This window comes from Chiloscyllium plagiosum, unplaced genomic scaffold, assembly GCF_037043375.1.
Source record: "Chiloscyllium plagiosum isolate Xiang-an unplaced genomic scaffold, Cpla_swu_hap1 HiC_scaffold_15, whole genome shotgun sequence".
Lineage (NCBI taxonomy): Eukaryota > Metazoa > Chordata > Chondrichthyes > Orectolobiformes > Hemiscylliidae > Chiloscyllium > Chiloscyllium plagiosum.
This window is the reverse complement of record NW_028270153.1, coordinates 32,946,126-32,962,527: the sequence shown is the minus strand read 5'-3', so window position 1 is coordinate 32,962,527 and position 16,402 is coordinate 32,946,126. Positions and strand designations below refer to the sequence as shown.

Genomic DNA, 16,402 nt, shown 5'->3' with positions numbered 1-16,402 from the left:
AGATGGTTTTAGTAGACAAATTTCCGAAGTGGTGTAAATTGCTGAAGAAAGTCAGACACAACATTTTAATGTAAAATTGATTTCATTTAGGTACATGTGAATTTTTTTTAAAATTTAAAGGGTGCAAACTCCACTCACACGTGATTTTCAGAAGTCACTATGACACCAGGTTATGGTCCAACCAGTTTATTTAAAATTACTTCACCTGACGATGGAGCAGTGCTTTGAAAGTTCGTGATTTCAAATAAACCTATTGGACTACAACCTGGCATCGTGTGACTTCTGACTTTGTCCACCCTAGTCCAACACCAGCATCTCCACAACATGATCTGAAATTTTGCCAGAGATTCCAATCAATTGTGTTCACATAAAGAACAAGTTGTATAAAACAATGGAAGAGCAGTTCAGAGCAACAACACGCATCATCAGCTCCAATACTGCAAACAGCAAACCATTGAGGCACATTGCTTTTTGTTTACACATAATGGAGCATAGGAAAAAGGAGCAGGCCATTCAGCCTTTTGAGTCTGCTCTGCCATTCATTATCATCATAGTTGATCATCCAATTCAATAGCCAGTTCCTGCTCCTGGCCCCAATATCCTTTGATCCCTTTAACCCCAAGTGCTACATCCAGCTCCTTCTTGAAATCATATGTTTTAGCATCAAGAGGCTCACTCTTTAGATGAGGAAACTTCTCATCTCAACCTGAAGTGGTTTACCCTATCTTTGGACTGTGATCCCTGTTTATGGATTCCTTGGTCATTAAGAACATCCTTTCTGCAACTACCCCTTCTTGTTCCATTAGAATTTTACAGGTTTTTATAGATTCCCTCTTCATTCTTCTGAGCTTCATCAATATATATTCTATAATCCTAACCAATTCAACCTTTCCTTACATGTTGGTGCCATCGACCCAGGAATCAGTCAGGAAAACCTTTGCTTCACTCCCTCTATCACATCCTCAGACAAAGAGATCAGAACTGCACACGATATACCAAGGCCCTGTACAATTGCAGCAAGACATCCCTGCTCCTGTAATCCGAACCTCTCGCTTCAAAGGCTATCATAACTGCTTGCTGCCTGCATGCTTACTTTCACTGGCTTGTGTACGAGGATACCCAAGTCTCGCTCCACATTTTCCACTCTCAATTTATAACCATTCAGATAATAATCTTTTTCCCTGCTTTTGCTCCCAAAATGGATACCCTCACATTTATCCGCATTATACTGCATCGGTCATGCAATTGCTCACTCATTCAGCTGATCCAAATCACACTGAAGCATCTCTGCATCTTCCTCACAGATCATCCTCCCATCCAGTTTTGTGTCATCTAATGATTTGAATACACTTCATATATTTCCCTCACCTAAATCATTAACAATATATTGTGTATAGCTGGGCTCTTAGAACTTGTCTCTGTGGTACTCCACTAGTCACTGCCTGCTATTCAGAAACAGACCTGTTATTCTTACATTTTGCTTCCTATCAGCTAACCAATTTTCTATCCATCTCAACACACTACCTTCAATCTCTTTACACTCTAATCTCTTATATGGAACTTTATTGAAAGCCCTCTGAAAGTCTAAATAAACCACATCCACCAGTTTCTCTTTCATCGCTCTATTAGTTACATCTGTGATGTGTATATTATCCTGGTTTTTTTAAACAAAGAATGTTTGAGACAGAAGTGAAGAGCAGTCTGCTCCAAAGCCAATAAAATAAATACCTTTTAAGGCCTTGGGTTTTAAAAAAAAAGTTGAAACAGCAGAAGCAAGCTGAATGAGTGGGGTCAAGCTCCCACACGGCCAGAAGTTTTAGTTTTTGCTTTTAGCAGTTGCTGGGTCTTAAAGCTGGATGTGAAAGCTCTTATTCCTCTCTATTACAGCTAAAAGATGGCGTTCTCTCCCTGTTGCTGCAACTGCATGTGGAACAATTGATTTTACTGAATTTGCCATTGCCAAAAGGTGTATTTATGGGATGTTACTATATTGGAAGTTAATTAGTAGTGGTTAATATGTATTATTTTGTTAAGTATTTCGGTAGTTACCATTAAGTTGATACTTTTATTTTGTCTGTATTTTTATTATAGTGTATGAATAAAAAGTGTTTTGTTTCAAGCCTGGTAGTTTGACCAATTGAGTTGCATCTGGAACAAAACATCTTACACTTGCCATTCATAAGAAAAAGTCAAGGTATATACTGTCCTCTTAACATATATTAAAAGGTTTTGGTCTAGTCCATAAAAGATCCTCGAAGAATTCCAGTAGATTTTGTCAAGCATGATTTCCCTTTTGTAAATCCATGTTGACTCGGTCTGATCCTGCCACTGTTTTTGATTGGTCTGTTATTGAATCTTTTAGAAAGGACTCTGGCATTTTCCTCACTACTGACATCAGGCTAACAGGTCTACATATCCTTGTTTTCTCTCTACCTCCCTTTTAAGTAAGGAGTTATATTAGTTACTCTCTAATCTATGGGAACTGTTCCAGGGTCTTTGGAATCTTGGAGGAGAAAGTGAGGTCTGCAGATGCTGGAGATCAAAGTTGAAACTTTATTGCTGGAACAGCACAGCAGGTCAGGCAGCATCCAGGAAACAGGAGATTCGACGTTTCGGGCACAGGCCCTTCTTCAGGAATGAGCAGAGAGTGTTCAGCAGGAGAAGATAAAAGGTAGGGAGGAGGGACTTGGAGGAGGGGCGTTGGAAATGTGATAGGTGGAAAGAGGTCAAGGTGAGGGTGATAGGTCGGAGTAGGATGGAGGCGGAGAGGTCAAGAAGAAGACTGCAGGTCAGGAAGGCGGTGCCGGGCTGGAGGGATTCGGCTGAGACCAGGTGGGGGGAGGGGGGATGAAGAAACTGGTGAAGTCCAAGTTCATCCCCTGTGGTTGGAGGGTTCCCAGTCGGAAGATAAGACGCTCCTCCTCCGACCGTCACGTTGTTGTGGTTTGGCAGTGGATGAGTTCAATGACCAGCATATCCTCGGTGGAGTGGGAGGGGGAGTTGAAATGCTGTGCTACAGGGTGGTTGGGTTGGTTCGTCCGGGTGGCCCAGAGGTGCTCTCTGAATCGCTCTGCATGTAGGCGGCCTGTCTCCCCAATATAGAGGAGGCCACACCGGCTGCAGCGGATGCAGTAGATGATGTGGGTGGAGGTGCAGGTGAATCTGTGGCGGATATGGAAGTTTCCTTTGGGGCCTTGGAAAGAAGTGAGGGGGGAGGTGTGGGCGCAAGTGTTGCACCTCCTGAGGTTGCAAGGGAAGGTGCCGGGAGTGGAGGTTGGGTCGGTGGGGGGTGTGGATCTGACAAGGGAGTCGCGGAGGGAGTGGTCTCTACGGAAAGCTGATAGGGGAGGGGAGGGAAATATATCCTTGGTGCTGGGGTCTGTTTGGAGGTGGCGGAAGTGACGGCGGATGATGCGCTGTATGTGGAGATTGGTGGGTGGTAGGTGAGGACCAGTGGGGTTCTGTCCTGGTGGCAGTTGGAGGGGCGGGGCTCAAGGGCGGAGGAGCGGGAAGTGGAGGAGATGCGGTGGAGGGCACCGTCGACCACGTCGGGGGGGGAAATTGCGGTCCTTGAAGAAGGAGGCCATCTGTGTTGTACGTACAACACAGATGGCCTCCTTCTTCAAGGACCGCAATTTCCCCCCCGACGTGGTCGACAGTGCCCTCCACCGCATCTCCTCCACTTCCCGCTCCTCCGCCCTTGAGCCCCGCCCCTCCAACCGCCACCAGGACAGAACCCCACTGGTCCTCACCTACCACCCCACCAATCTCCACGTACAGCGCATCATCCGCCGTCACTTCCGCCACCTCCAAACAGACCCCAGCACCAAGGATATATTTCCCTCCCCTCCCCTATCAGCTTTCCGTAGAGACCACTCCCTCCGCGACTCCCTTGTCAGATCCACACCCCCCACCGACCCAACCTCCACTCCCGGCACCTTCCCTTGCAACCGCAGGAGGTGCAACACTTGCGCCCACACCTCCCCCCTCACTTCTCTCCAAGGCCCCAAAGGAAACTTCCATATCCGCCACAGATTCACCTGCACCTCCACCCACATCATCTACTGCATCCGCTGCAGCCGGTGTGGCCTCCTCTATATTGGGGAGACAGGCCGCCTACTTGCGGAGCGATTCAGAGAGCACCTCTGGGCCACCCGGACGAACCAACCCAACCACCCTGTAGCACAGCATTTCAACTCCCCCTCCCACTCCACCGAGGATATGCAGGTCATTGGACTCATCCACCGCCAAACCACAACAACGCGACGGTCGGAGGAGGAGCGTCTTATCTTCCGACTGGGAACCCTCCAACCACAGGGGATGAACTTGAACTTCACCAGTTTCTTCATCCCCCCTCCCCCCACCTGGTCTCAGCCGAATCCCTCCAGCCCGGCACCGCCTTCCTGACCTGCAGTCTTCTTCTTGACCTCTCCGCCTCCATCCTACTCCGACCTATCACCCTCACCTTGACCTCTTTCCACCTATCACATTTCCAACGCCCCTCCTCCAAGTCCCTCCTCCCTACCTTTTATCTTCTCCTGCTGAACACTCTCTGCTCATTCCTGAAGAAGGGCCTGTGCCCGAAACGTCGAATCTCCTGTTTCCTGGATGCTGCCTGACCTGCTGTGCTGTTCCAGCAATAAAGTTTCATCTTTGGAATCTTGGAAGATGGCCATCAATGCATCCACAAAAGGCATTAAAAACTCACCTTGAAATTAGAAAATCCATTAGATGAAACAAATTTGAACACATATCGAAAAACTAGTTGTAGGAAATAATTTTGAAAGTAGAATTAGGTTTATTGTCACCTGTATTCACATGAATACAGTGAAAAGTTTTCATAGTCACTGCTAAGGTGCCATCTTAGGTACAAAGGTACCTAAGGTGCAGATTCTTAGGAATACATTAGAAAAATAAAGAAATATAAAAAGTCCAGCATTACAGTCCTTCCAAGCAGAAAAGACGAGTCGACACTGGCCTCCAATCTTCACTGGGCCTGACCGAGTCCACACAGGGCCTTGCCACTGGTCTGCACCAAGACCTCACCTCCAGACCATGTCTGGCTTCTCCTCAAGGCTAGGGGTCCATGCCTGGCTTCTCCTCAGGGTCGGGAGTCATTACCAGCTTCTCCTTGAGGCTCTGGCATGCATTTAGTCACATACAATAATGAAATTGTTCCTAAATTGGACGTAATGCTCTTCCCCCTCAATAGATTTGCAGGCAGGGGACCATGTAAAACCAGTGAGAGACCTTCTTGCCCCCTACCCCAAGCTGTTTAAATTCTTACTGGGGCTGGGGAGACTACCTGCAGTCCAACAATGGCCATTGCTCCCAGTAGCACTGCTGCAACTAAAGAGGTGATGGATATTTGATTTGCCAGCAGCCCTCCAAGGTGGGTCGTATTCTGTGACGGGGAAGGTGGAGGTGGGGGAATAGTTTCATCTTAAAGCAATTAAAACACCACCAACATCACATTATCACGGGGTAGCTGTTAGAATGGAGGGTGTTTTAGCCATTGAATTTCTAGCTTGAGGAAGTGGGGAACCAAGTAAAATCCAGCATCTTCTTTGTTGTTTATCATTAGCATCACAGACAAATGGCAGGACAGTGACATTCAAAGTGATGTCACAAGATAAACCTTCACCTTTGGGAAAAATAAACTCTGCTTCATGACTACATCAGGATTCTGTTTCCCTGAAATTATTCTGCATGATACCAGCATATTAACACATTCACTTGACATTTTCAAAATAATAAGTTATTATCCATTAAATAACAGAGAAAAGAATTTCATATAAATGTTAAGCAGTCATGCACTGTTTAGATTACAAACCTCATAAGTATGTGTTGCTACTACATAACAGTAAGGACTATTGCACAAAATGCTTACTATGTTAGCTGAAATGGAATTTAAATGGAAAATGAAATTTCCAACATTTGTATTCAGTTGCACACTAAACTATGCCTCACTGAAAAGTCACACACACCATCACACTGTAGGTGAAAGGGTTCCAAGGCTTGATAATGCATAATTTCACCCAATTATGGACCTTTCTGCTGCTATATATATGATCGGGGTCTTTTTATTATAAAATTCTAAGAAACCAAATGAGGAAAATTTAATAGTCTTGAAAATTGATAGCACAAACATAATGAATAATACTGTGCGCTGCAGATTTAAACCCTCTGTAATACTTCATACTACAAACAACAGATATGCCAAAAAAAAGCTGAAGAACTGTAGATGCTGGAAATCAGAAACAAAAACAGAAGTTGTTGGAAAAAATTCAGCAGGGCTTGTAATACCTGTGGAGAGAAAGCAGAGTTAATAGTTCGGTTCCAGTCACCCTTCTTCAGAACAGATATACCAGCCTGGTTATCCTGTTTTTGCTCTGGCAGATTTGGGATGGAGGGTGCCAGATCATTAGAAAACCCAATTGATAGGGAGATGGTGACATTGTATTAATTGTCATAAATAATCATTGTCACTGAACTAGCAATCCATAAACTTTGGAGACATGGGTAAAAATTCCACCATGGTCTTTATTTTTAAACTTTAATAAACCAGGAATTTAACTGCAATCTCAGTAATCATGGCCATGAAACCATCAACTGTTTTATTGTTGTAAAACCCATTGATGCCCTTCAGGGAAGGATATCTGTCATCGTTACCCAGTCAGGCCTCTGTGTGACTCAAGATACAGTATTGTTGGATGACACTCAACTGCTGTCTAAAAATGGCTTAGCAAGCCACTTGGATCACAGGCAATTAAGGATGGACAACAAATACTGGCCTTGCTAGTGATATTCACGTCCCATGAAAGAATTGAGAAAAAGCCTCAGCATAGATCACTCCGGACATTGGGTGGCTGAGAAAATAAAATTGATCAGAAGCTATTTCTTCTTCCTGCTATAGATGAGAAATCAGGTGAAGTAAATGTCCACTCTCCACTGTTCCAATCCAGTGGACCCCCATGCTACAGTTTTTAAGTATGTGTTTCATATGCAAGACATTCAAGGCTGTGAAAGGGAAGTAGCTTTCAAAGAGTGATGAAGACAAATTGGAAAATGCAGACTGCTAAAACATGGAAGAAGTAATGGTTTCATATTTATTACTTCTCAATTTAAGATGGATAAGGGGCATTGAGACATCGAATGCGCTAGTAACATATCCCAATCTCAATTCAATCATGAGTTATCACAAGAATTTATAACAACTGGACTCATGAGCAGTTGAATGATCAATAACATGTAAGACATTATGCAGAAATGGCCCAGGCGGTTTGTGGCCCTAGAGTGCTTTGCTACCTCAAAAGACGTTTTCCTTGAAATTCAATAAAATCCATCAGTCTAAAATATTTTGGCTGCTACCAGTGTTATCAGCTTTTGGAGGCCAATAAATCTAAAGAACTGAATTTATAAAAAAGTAAAGATAAAAAGTCACCATAGTTACCAGGCTCTAGGGCTGCTCTTTCATTACAGAACAATAGTTTGGTGGTTGCTCAATCATGGTCACCATGCCTTGGGTGAGGGGAGGGGTTGAGAAGCAGAGTACTTTATGGAAACTTCAGCTTGTGCAGGAATGGAACCCATACTGTTGCCATCATTCTGCATCGCAATTAGCCATCCAGCCAACTGAGCAAACTGATCCTGTCCCCAAATTCATGAAATAACCAAAGAAAGCCAAAAGGACAATTTCTCACTTTTTAAAGCTGTTTCTATGACCGATCAAAATAAAATGAATTAACAGGAACATTGCAGTCAATTATATATTATATATTGCATATTAAATGAAGATACAACTAATACAGATCTTACAAACTTGCTTAGCAATCCAATCAGCACATCAATTTCATACATGAAATCCTTGAAAATGCTATCTTTCTTCCAAAGAATCTTAGCTCCTCTTTTTCCAGGAATTTAACCTGACCCACAGCCAGTCTGAGTTCTGCGGGCACAGTATATAGAATAATGCCCTATATCTGCACAATTCAAATAGTGTAGATCTACCAATATAGTGTAGATTTAACTAACAGAAGCAGCTGTAGTATGTGTTTTTGCCTAATTTGAGCTCCTGGACCTAACCTCCATCTTCTTCTGAGGTTGGATATCTGTATCCTTTTTATTCTGTTTCAACCAGTTTCCATTTCCCTAGAAGTTTTGCTTTCCAATCTCAGTTTCAGTTTCCCTGGAAACCTGAACGTTCAATTTTCCATTTCAGTTAGGATATGATTAAAAAAAAACATAAGCTTTGAAACTACAGATTTTATCATAACAGCCACATGAAAAAATAAGACAACGCTTTGGGAAAGTAAAACAATGAACGAATGTCATTTTAGGAATTATATAGAAGTGGACATATCACCCTTAAACAGAAGGAAAACAACAGATTTCCTGTACTTGGGGGAATAGATGATTAGTGCAGTCCCACTCCAACTCCTTGCTACCTAAACACACCCTGGAAAGAGAAGGAGTCTAAAAAATCCAAATCATATCCACTAAGTTTTGAGTTGCAACACTCAGGTCAAATATTGGAGGGCCATCTGTATCAATCCATCAGTTTATTTAAATTTCAGCTCTGCCACTTGAGGCAAGGGTGTAAACTTCTTTGTAAACCTACATTTTGAAGTGCATCTTCAAAACTAAAGAAATTTCACTAACAATACCATCGCAGAATCAACTATTTTTAATTTAAATTGACTTAATGAAAAATGTTAAACTAAGTTCAAATACAAATACAACATCCTGAGACCAAACATTGTTTTCATGCAGTGTGTTTAATCACTTCTGTCAAAATCTAAATTAGAACTGAAATCTATTACCATTACTTACAGCTAATAAGACCCAGATATTTCAGTAACTTTTTTTCATGATGATAGACAACATTGAACCTGAAGAAGAAATAAATTAATGCCTATGTTTTCTGTTGTCCGTGGTATATGGGCTAATTGATCTATTTAAATGAGTTAATATTTATGAAGTGCACAAAAGAATAACATAAGATCATGTTATGTTTATTCACCGATATCACTACAAACATACCCAGCCTTATCTCAAGAGGCCTTTAAAATTAGTGTTTGACAATTACTTAGCTTTTGTACATATAGGACTTGAAACTGCACCCATCTTCTAAAGTCTAATTGGGTAAAAAATTAATAGCATAAGGGCTTTAGTAGAAGCTTCTGAAATATCTTCCATGAGAAGTACTACTTCATTAAATATATATTCAGCATTATTTTTTTATTAAAATCATTCTATTTGTAATATTAATAATAAGTGAAATAAAATAATAGCTTTTCATGTACCTTGTACAATGATATGGGCCACAGCCTGGATAGACCCTTCAGTGTTGCTCGCATTACAGTTGTACTGTCCCTGATCTTTGAAGGTGACATTCTGCATGAAGAGCCCACCAGAAGTAGTGATGGTGTACCTGAGGTCATCAGGAATTGGGTTGTTGTTACCCTTAGTCCAGATAATGCGAGGTTGAGGATGTCCCGAGACTCCGCATTCAAGTGTGACACTTTCTCCTACCAATACCTCAGTGTTCTGAGGTTGAATCACAAAAGAGGGTTTTGCTGGAAAATACAAGTTAAGTAGGGAACTTTTTAATAGTCTACCTTCAAGTGTCAATTAATGTTAAATCCAAATCATCCAGAACATTATATTGTGAAAACAACTTCCTGCATCAGACAACTCATTAAATTGATGGAACTGTGCTCAATCTCTGCAATCATTGCATATCATACACTGACCATTCAAGAGAAAGTACTATCTCTGGCTTGTCCATGTTCAGTGGATGTGGGATAATTTAGTTACAAGTGGGATAAAGGAAGAAAATAGGAGATACCGGGAATTGAAATAATAACTCAGTGTACATTGTCCCAATTTTTAAACAAAGGCAGCTTGCTTTTTCTACTGTTCAGTAAGTTCTGATATTTCTGGAATCAGGCAAATATTATCTTTAATGGGTACCAATTTTTCAAGCAATAAATAAGCCACAATTTCTCAAACAATGAAAACTTTGTAAAAAGCACAGATGCCTATCTATAGTGTCAAGAGATTTTCCACTTTTACACAGTGATTGATCCCAAAGTATTGTTCAATGTGTTAGAAATGTTAGCAAAGTTTCAAATCAAAAACTCTCAACACAACATCACTTTTAGGCTTAACAGTTAATGCAGGTAGACGTGGATACTTTTATGAATCATAGAATCCCCTACAATGTGGAAACAGGCCATTTAGACCAACAAGTCCATACCGACCCTCCACAGAGAACCCTACCAGACCCATTCCCCTATCCTATTACTCTACATTTACCCCTGAGTAATGCAACTAACCTACACATTGCTGAACATTATGGGCAATTTAGCATGGCCAATTCACCTAACCTTTAGATTTTTGAAGGAAACTGGAGCACTCGGAGGAAACCCACACAGACACAGGGAGAATGCAAAAACTCCACACAGACAGTTGGCAGAGGCTGGAATCGAACCCAGGTCCCTGGTTCTGTGAGGCAGCAGTGCGAACGATTAAGCCTCTGTGCAGTCCAATATTTTATAATGCAACTTCCAGAGGGGTGTAGATACATGCAACATGAGAGTTATCAATGCATTTTGTAATGCAATGCTTTGAGCCACCACCTCTTTTCATACAAATGTACCTTTGATTGAAATTCTGCTACTGTAACTATCTACCACACAGCACAAATTCATGGTGTTTTAGTAACATACCACACTTGATTCACTAACATTAAACATGCAGGTACTTAAGATTAGAGGTCAAAAAAGTTGTCCGAGGAGGAATATTATGGAAGAATAGCTGTCAAACACCTAATAATGTGATCATACAGAACACTTGATTTTAAAATTAAGTTCTGTCAGTTACATGATAGGCCAGTCAGATCAAAATTTAAACCATTAATATTAAGAAACTAAGAGATATTTTCTCACTGTCTGGTTGCTTGACTGTAATCTGTAGTCTATGAACTTATTAGAAGCTCTTGTGATAGCTTTCAAAAATGTAATGTTTTCCTTAATTAAATTTAACTGCAAAGATTAAATTTGCATCCATATTTCTTCATAGTGTGAGCCAAACAAAGATTCAAATGATAACAGATGTTTTAAAAAAGTCCAGGGAACAAAAATAAAAATCAATAACCTCATCTTAAAATAAACAGCCATCTTTATTATTATTTTATGAGCATCATCTTTTTTAATGTTATGTTAGGAGTCACACATTAAATCTTCGGCCAAAAGAACAAACTTGTCCTGCATTTAATGCTTAAAATATAATAAAAGTATGGTAGTTTAATTCATAAATTGGAACAAATGGAAAAATTAAAAAAAAAGGTTATTAGCATATGCAATGTTATACTACGTTGATTATTTTACAACAGAAGTCTTTGTTTGAAAGGGAATCAGATGAGCTTTTAACAAAAGGAAAAATATGAAATTAAGAAGTGGAGAAAAACTGCTTTCGTATGCTCCAGTTGAAAGCTAACATTCCACAGTTGTGTTGGTTAATCTTCTGTGTCATCATTTCTACAGATCTAGGACAGACAGACAGACAGACAGGCAATGTAGAGCAGACAGTAAAATATAGAACAATATAAAATGTCTGAATATGTTTCCACTTCCTTACATGGTGTTCCAAAATAACGGAGAATTACTTCATTTGTCTTGACCTCTCCTGCGACGTTTTTAGCCATGCACTGGTAGGCACCCTGATCTGACTCTTTTATGTCCTGAATCATTAGTGTACCATCTTCCAATAGATTCACACGATTGTCATCTTCCATATCTATTTCGTTACTGAGGGGACACAAATAGGTAATGAAACAGCAACATAGGAGTTTGTGCATGATGTACACTAACTATATCCAAAATAATTAGTTCATCCAAGAACACAATAAAGAATTATAAATACAAAGTCAAGAATAAACATCCCTTATTGTTCCAGCCATGGATATTTCTGCAAATTATTCAATGTTAAATGACAGCTAACTGCTTTGCAGTTAAATATATATTATATTTGAATAATGTCTACTGCAATTAAGGATTTAAATATGCTCCAGCTTTCATACAAGTGACAATTTGTAAATTGAGAAAAAAGTAATAAACAATAGTTGAATTATATATTAACAAGATACATTGCAGATACATAAAATTTACATCAATCTTCAATGTTAAAGACATAGTTAACAAATACAAAGTAGGGCTGAGGATAGAATTAAAATGTATTAAAGTAACTGTAATTTTCTTAAAATGTATTGGACACCTGGACTAACAATATTTCATCTCTGGGTGTGTACAGCAGTAGGGACTGAACTCTAAGCCATGCTTTGGTTTATTTAGATAGCTTGTTGGATTTGAAATGGTTCACATAGACCAAAAAGAAGCCCTTAAGACATAGGAGTAGAAATTAGACCATTCAGTCCATCAAGTCTGCTCCACCACTTAATCATGGCTGATAAGCTTCTCAACACCATTCTCCCACTTTCTCCCCATAATCTTTGATCCTGTTGATACTCAAGAACCTATCTATCTTAGTCTTAAATATACTTAATGAGCATACAGTATGTGATATTGATGCTTAAAATAAATAAATTAGTCTGATTACATACACATTGCTGGAAGATTACCTTAGATGATTCACAGCACATGATCTTTAAAGGAAAAGGGTCACTAAAGAATCTCAACAGGATTTCTAGAAACAAACTTTGTTGATTACTTTGCAGAGGTGATGGAACAAAATTATAGAATGGTGGAAGCTTGGACTGTATTCTTTGCCTAGATTTCTAATGAGTTTTTGAAAAATTCTCATTTGAAAGGATAAGGAAAGTTGGAACCTTGTGCAGTTGGCAAATAACTTATTGCATTCATATTAATGGAAAACATATGAACAGAGTTGCATTATAGAGGCTGATCAGAGGTATTGGTCTTCAGGTCATTCACTATCTTTACCACTAATCAGTGTGAAGGACTGGGCAAATAAAGAGAATTGAACCCATGTCTGACAAATTTATTTCAATCTAGACAATTTTAGCATGTTTCATTTGGTTAGGTTGACTTCAAACCAGCATACATCAAGGAACTATATATGTGAAGGGCAGCTGAGTAGGAGGAAAACCTGAGTTTACAGTGCATAATGGAGATCTAAGATCAAAGCTACTAATTAATCTACCCTGAAAACCTAGTCTATTCATATGTATTACTGGGAGAGGGAGCTGGTGAGCTCATTTGACTAGATGGCTGGTTTGCAGTGCAGAGTGACAACAACAGCAAGAGTTCAATTCCTGCACCAGCTGAGGTTACGATGAAAGGTTCTTTTCCTCAACCTCTCTCCTCACCTGAGGAATGGTGGTCCTCAAGTTAAACTACCACCAGTTGTCTCTCTTTCTCTGTCTCTAACAAGAGAATGGAATTTTTATTTTATTGCTGAGAGAAGCAAGTATAAAACAAGAAACATAATCCTTTTTATGCATCAGAATTTGACCAAGCTGCATCTAGAATTCAATGTCCAGTTTGGTTTGTTCACAGGTTGGGGATCTCACCCCTGGAAAAAGAGCAGGGCCACTATCTAACTAAATTATTGCCCTTAATTTGAAAAACCCACTTCTAACTAAGACCTTTTACTTTGGAGAAGTGAAGTGTTATTTTGAGGTAATGAATAATTAATGGCGAATTAATTGAAATGAGTTACCTACACTACACAGGTTATAGTGGACAATTACCAAAAGGAAAAAGAGAGCGACCAAATGATCAGTTCGCAAAATGAGGAAAGCAACCTTCAGCAATTACCCATTGCATGAGAATTCCAGATAATGGGTTACAGGATAACAGGACTCTATTGTTTTCCAAATGACGGCCGTACATGTTCCTGGGAAAGACAAGTATATAGTAACTAATGTTACCTCACAGTTGGCTCATTAACCTAGGGGTATGATTCTCACTTGAGGAGGAATTGTATGACGGTTTGTGAGAGATCTTGCATTCAGTTCCTGGACAAGCCTTTATTTACTTGGAGATGATGGAATAATGGTCAAAATGTTAGCTTTGCAATGCCACAGCTTTCAGTTTGTCTGTTGAGAGTTCAATCCTAATCTTGGGATCTGTTACTTAAAGGCCCATGAAATGCATTGGTAGTGCCCTCCCCTCTGAGCCAGAGGTCTTTTTTTCAAGTCCCACCTCGAAATGGTGCATTATAACATCTCTGAACAGGCTGATTAAAATATCTATAGCAGACCACTGCTAGCTGCACTGGTTATTCACTGCAGTTGCTTTTATTATCTTCAGGGCAATATTCCAGAGTTCTTTCCTAAATTGGTTTCCAATTTGTCCCTTCACCTTCCCCTTCCTAGGAGATTGTGACATGGTATGGACAGCAGATGTGAGTGATAATGGTGGTGGTGGGAGGGGGTTGGGTATAACTAGACAAGTCAGGGGTGACGGGCAAAGGGACTGATAGCATGAGAAATTTGTATTATGCCAGGATGGAACAGGGTTTGTAAAATAATTTATCTTTTCCTGTCCTCCCGTTTGTGTTTAAGATTTTTAAAGGTAGTTCATATTGAGAATATTAATTAAATGGTTGGAATATCTGTCCAGAGGTGATCAGGAATTTTAACCAGGGGAGGAAGGAAGGAGAGAAATAAAATAATTACTCTTTATAAAAATTGCATAAATGTTACATGTGTTCAAAAAAGACAGAAAAATGTTTAAAATCATTCTATTTTCTTATTTTGAAATATTTGCTTCTGCCTTGTTGTGGGCCAGTGTAAGCATATGGAAGTATCACCCAACTGTATGGACTATTCAACAACATTGCAGAAAGCAAGCTTCATCATAAATATTCATGCAGTGCAGTAAATACTTTCAAAAGGGCTAGTTATCAAGGTCCTTTATTCTGCACCTTCAATTTTTTATATAAATGTGAAGACTTAAGTTGTTTCACAATATTTCCATGTTTTACAATATTCAACTTCAAGTTCAAACAGCATCTTTTACCAAACAGTCCACATTTTGAAAAGCTCAGTTATGTTTACAAAAAAAGGCCACCCATAAATTCAACACTGCGGTATTGAAAACGGGCTATTGAATATCATACTAGCTAACACCTTGGAAAATTAAATATGATCCCAAAAAACAGGACAATGTAACAAGATAAAAAAGGATAGAAATTGCTTTTTTCACAAGTGTGTGCTGAGGCCATCCACTCGCTCAGTGGGTATAAAATATCATAGGATCTTTTACCAGCAGTGCATGTTACCAAGGCTAAATAGCAAGCAAAAATGGCTGCTGAAGCAGATCTCAGCAATCATATCACACCACTGCAAGAGAAGCATCTAGCTAACCCCAGCCATGACTGGCTGCATCCCTGAGCCTGTTTAAGGTCTATGTCATTGTAATAATGTCATTGTCTAGCCAAAACCTATACATATGCCAAAGAACAGGAACACGTCGATATAGTATCAATAGTTTAATTAAATGAAAATTTCCTGGGAATACACAGCAATTACAAATTAACTATTACATCAGTCCTTGAAGTCCTTCAGAACAATGTTTAGATCATTTCACATCTTTTTGGCATCTTTGAATACTTGCATCTTTGTCACAAGCTGTAATGATGAGTGAACAAGAATACCCTTCAAATTAAAATTTCTAAAATTTAAGTAAACCACTTTGGCTTCGTACAAAATGTTAAAAACAACCAGCTGATCTGAGCTACCTCCTGTCTGCTTTTCTGAGGCAGACCATACAGCACCTACTCGCACGCTTATGTTCACTGACCATGAAATGTGCTTCAAAGCTCACATGCTGTCCATCAGCAAGACTATCTTTCTACATATCTGTAAAATTATTCACACTGATGCCAAGGTCAGTCTGCTATATTTCCTTAAATCCTTGCTTACATTCTCTGGTGTTATGATAATAGCTTGTTGCGTGTTCCACTCCACCATTATTGGTACAGTCTTAAGCCTGAGAACAATCACGCAAAATCACTGAAACTCACTTTATTCTTTCCCAGTTTTAGAAATATCTTCATAACTTACCTATTCTGCAATACCTCAACCACTCAAGCTAAGTCTTCTAAATGCTATTTAGTGTCAACACGGTCTCCTCAAAGGATGTTTTGGTCCAAACAGCAGGCTGTTGTTCTCCCGATTATGCTGATTGATAGCTAGTCTCCTTCCCCCCCTTTCCATTACTGCATCTTTCTCCAATCTATAAGTGAAATTTCAGTTATTGCCTACTTTCTCATGTCATTATTATTTTTCCCTGTTCATTTAGAGTGGTTTTCAATGATTAGCCACTGTGAAATGTGAAAGAGTTACCCAAAGGAGACTTAACTTTTGCTATTCTGGCAGGCTGTAAGTACTTAATTAACATTTTAAACGACA

General features: G+C 39.8%; 1 protein-coding gene across 1 annotated transcript in view; it reads right to left on the bottom strand.

The window, feature by feature from the left end:
* Positions 1 to 16,402, bottom strand: part of LOC122560145 (peroxidasin-like) — a 192,835-nt gene that overhangs the window by 54,405 nt on the left and 122,028 nt on the right. The window contains exons 9-10 of the mRNA XM_043710451.2: positions 11,644 to 11,813; positions 9,306 to 9,578 (exon numbers count right to left, since the gene is read on the bottom strand). Of these exons, the coding sequence (XP_043566386.2) occupies positions 9,306 to 9,578; positions 11,644 to 11,813 (443 nt within the window). The remainder of the gene's footprint in view (positions 1 to 9,305; positions 9,579 to 11,643; positions 11,814 to 16,402) is intronic.